We start from the raw sequence: 3948 nt of genomic DNA on the forward strand, positions 1-3948 counted from the left end.
TTTTTTTTTTTTTTTTTTTTTTTTTGTTTATTTATGTCTAGTTACCCATTTTCTATCCAATTTTTGTTTTTAATTCTTTGTCTTACTTTTCTTTTCAAATTTCAAGTAAATGAGAAAAAGATTATAATATTACATAGTGGAGATAAAACATGATTGGAAAAGGGAGAGCATAAAAGAAAAAGATCGTTCATCCGGCCTGCCTAAAAACTATGGTTCTTGATACATAAAACGGTGGTTGGTCAACAATAATATGTCAAATCTTACCAGTTTCTTGCATCCTGTTATGAAGTCTCCAAAATGATCATATGAAAAATCGATGTATCCCACAACCTTGGTCTATATGTCAAAAAAAGATTGCAAGGAAACTACTCCACTAACAGCTACATATAAAATTCCAGTAATCAGTACAACCATACCTCTCAAAAGTACAGTCAACATAACCTTGTGGTGGTCATTATAAAATCATTAGAGAAGATACAGCCAACTGCACTCAAAATATAGGAAGAAACACAGGACATAAACCTGTACCTTCACTTCCATTGGACCCATTCGTAAGATCTGTTTAGTACTAGTACCGGTCACGTCGCCTGCACAAACAGTGAAAAAGAACAAACGGTCATAACTAAAAAGAAGAATCACTCATTATATCCATGTGGTATTTGATTTTTTGTTAATAAGAAACGTGGTATTTGAAATTTAACAGTACTTGTGACGATCATAGTCCCTTGAACGTTCACGGTCTGTTGATCGTGAGCGTGAATGGCGACGACTTCTAGAATCATAAGAGCGATCTGGGTCCCTGTTGCGGTCTCGGTCATAACGATCCCGATCATTATATCTATCACGATCCCGATCCCTGCTCCTACGATCATTATCTCTTCCACGGTCACGACTATCAGCACGGTCACGGTCACGATCCCTACTTGGTTCTCTATCAGGTTCTCTACTTCGCTCCTTCGATCTGAAAGAAAGCATTCAGATATTGAAAAACATATTACTGTAAAAATAATAATAATAGTTTAGGAATAAGAACAACATTTACCGTTGATCATCATGTCGATCAATCTTGCGGCTTTTGTTTCTTTCTTCCTAGCAAAGAAGTGACAAGAATACAATTGAAACAACACATCATGGCAATCCAATGGAGGAAAATCACATAATGTCAGCGGCATAAGAGATCCTTAACTAATAATCAAAATCATAAGGAACGCTATTAATCTCAAGTTGTAAACCTCAGTTCATAAACACAACATCTCACATACACAAGCATGACGTAAACAAAACGTAACCTTGACATATACGTTGTTAGAATCACATTCTCAGAACATTTCATGACTTGAACCCTTTGAGGAAAAGGAACACAAAATTTTTAGAGATCGAGATACCTTGGATTGAGATGTGGTCCTTTGTTGAGTATCACACCACTCATTGAGCATTAGTGTGTGTAAAGCTTTTAGTAAATATCTTTGAGGTCTCATTTTGTCTTTGAAATCTCTTGTTATACACATTTTGGAGGTTGATCTTTTTTATTCCCTTTATATTCTTTCATTTATTCTTACAGAAAGTTTGGTTTCTCTTTCTAAAATTTTAAAATAATAATAATAATAATAATAATCAATACAAATCCATTAGTGGCCAATTGAAAAATGCATAAACCACTCCTAAACTAATTAAGACATCAAACCATAGAGGTGCGTTACAATTAATTCCAAAAATTTCATATTCAATAATTGAAATTTTAAGGATGTAATTGCCACAACAATTTTAGGGATGATGTGTGCAATTTTCCTAATTGAATATCAAAAGATAATTCCACCGAGAGTAATCAAGATCTACGCATACAAACAAAACCTAATTCACAGTTCATACAAGGTTTTATAATGAACCAAACTTCACACCTCACAAACTGTCAATTAAAAGATTCAAATAGAAGATGCAAATGCTAGCACCAACCAGAAAAAGAATGATAAAACGAAATGACCAGATCGAAACATTTCTCTATTCACTCTTAAACATAGCTGATCAAAGTACTTGAGAAAGAGGGCAGGCAAGAAGTCATCAACTAAAAAGCATAAACAGAGACACGGGACACAGACACAACACAGACCCAAAAAAACGTCATTTTCTAAGGGGACTATATTTTTCAATTTTCTAATGAAACATATGTATACATTGATTCATTTTCAACATTAGAAAAACTCAAATGATTGTATTGACTATGGCTATGGTTAGAGATTGTAGATGTCTTCTAATAGTTTATAACTTTTTTTTTTTCTTTTCTTTTCAAAAATGGATAACATGCATAAGATTAAAATTATCTAACCTGAAGCTCTGCTAGCTTTTCACGGATTTGCATATAGCCAAGATGAAGCTTTCCTCCAAAATGATCTGCCAAACGACGATCACTGAAAGAAAAAGAAATTAAAATGGTCTAATACCAAAACAAAACCTCATGAATTTACATTCATTCTGGAAATTACAAAAACATGCAAGCATGGTTCCCCAAAACATTCTAAGCAACAATAGCATGATCCACAAATATAAACAGAAATAACGCACAGTCTTTAGCTGGAAAAGTTATCCTCGTAAAACTGGGCCCAAGAGCCTGCTGGGGAAAAGGAGGTATAATTGTCGGGTCAAAACTGAGCACTTGGAAACCCCAAATACTAACTTTACATTTTCCTCAAAAAACTTAGATCATTAAAAGAACATGTATAAGTTGTAGAGTCAAATTTTACCTGTCATAAACGCTTAAAAATGCTCCACAAATGTCACACACACGCAGCTTTTGATCCGTCTGGGTAAATACAAAACAAGTGAAATTACTTGATTATTCATATAAGATACAAATAAATTTGTAAGCTTTGAACTTTACAATAAACTCAAGCCATATAATTGCAGCCACCCACTTAACAATTGCCAAGTTCATTTGTTTGATGTCTTTAACCATTTCTTAAACATCACAGCAGAAATCTTCAGACAACTAAATTGCAAAATTCCGTCACCACAGCTAATCCAAGGTTAACATAATTATGTCAATGTTAATTACTAAGATAAGTCCCAAACAAGCCATAAATAAATATATCTATATTTGGAAGAAATTTTTTCCTTGATGATATGAAAAGCCATATCTACATCCACATATTGAGATGGAACAGACCCAGGATGAAAAACATTGATCGTTACCCATGGCATAAATAGCTTTTTTATGTGGATATTCTAATACTGAAGTAGTTTTAAAATGGAAAGGAAATGCATCATGTTTTGCCAAAGAGATGAGTAGGTTTCACGAGAAAAAGAAGACTCACAATTCGCACATCAGCAGCAGTATATTTGGAAGAATCCATCACTGGCTCCTGCCTAGCTGGTAGCTGAACAAAAATGAAAAGTGCTTACGAAAAGTAGAAAACATTGATGTACATAGTCTCTGCTAAAGAATGAGAGACAAACCTTCTTGAGTGCTTCAGCTTCCTCCAATGCTTTTTGAGCCTCGTCAATCATTCCTTGCTCACCTGTAGAAATTAACACCACTAATTAGCAGAAGTGCAAAAAGTAAACGTTCAATCCTCATGCAACTGACAACTATTAGTTCTACACACAATTACATTTCAATTATTATCAATCATTTGATCAAAAAATAAATGATACGATGAACAAAACGTTATTCTGATATACTTCACTCAGAAATTCACAATGTAGCCTAGTGTTATGTTGAATAAAACTTACCAAGTTCCTCAGCCTTCTTCAACTTCTCATTTATCATCTCCTGTGTACGAGGATCAGGAGCTACAACAGGCAAAGGAGCCAAAGGCGGTGGGTTTGGCAGAGGTTGGGGTAAAGATGCCCTATCTTTGTTAAAAGCGTCTAAAAGAAGCATCGACTGTTAAAAATTCATTTAAAAGTCAGATAACTCACTTTGCATGTAAACAAAAAAAAAAAAAAAAAAAA

At 34.1% G+C, this 3948-nt stretch overlaps 1 protein-coding gene across 1 annotated transcript in view; it reads right to left on the minus strand.

Moving 5' to 3' along the window:
- Positions 1-235: 235 nt before the first annotated feature.
- The window catches only part of LOC111452106 (putative RNA-binding protein Luc7-like 2), a 7841-nt gene continuing 4128 nt past the window's right edge, over positions 236-3948 (minus strand). Inside the window, exons 6-13 of the mRNA XM_023092648.1 lie at positions 3727-3880; positions 3451-3512; positions 3309-3371; positions 2739-2797; positions 2324-2405; positions 1043-1089; positions 707-961; positions 236-587 (exon numbers count right to left, since the gene is read on the minus strand). Coding sequence (XP_022948416.1) covers positions 569-587; positions 707-961; positions 1043-1089; positions 2324-2405; positions 2739-2797; positions 3309-3371; positions 3451-3512; positions 3727-3880 — 741 coding nt within the window. The 3' untranslated portion in view covers positions 236-568. The remainder of the gene's footprint in view (positions 588-706; positions 962-1042; positions 1090-2323; positions 2406-2738; positions 2798-3308; positions 3372-3450; positions 3513-3726; positions 3881-3948) is intronic.

The sequence above is a fragment of the Cucurbita moschata genome, unplaced genomic scaffold, assembly GCF_002738365.1.
Source record: "Cucurbita moschata cultivar Rifu unplaced genomic scaffold, Cmos_1.0 Cmo_Scf00014, whole genome shotgun sequence".
In the NCBI taxonomy this organism is placed as follows: domain Eukaryota; kingdom Viridiplantae; phylum Streptophyta; class Magnoliopsida; order Cucurbitales; family Cucurbitaceae; genus Cucurbita; species Cucurbita moschata.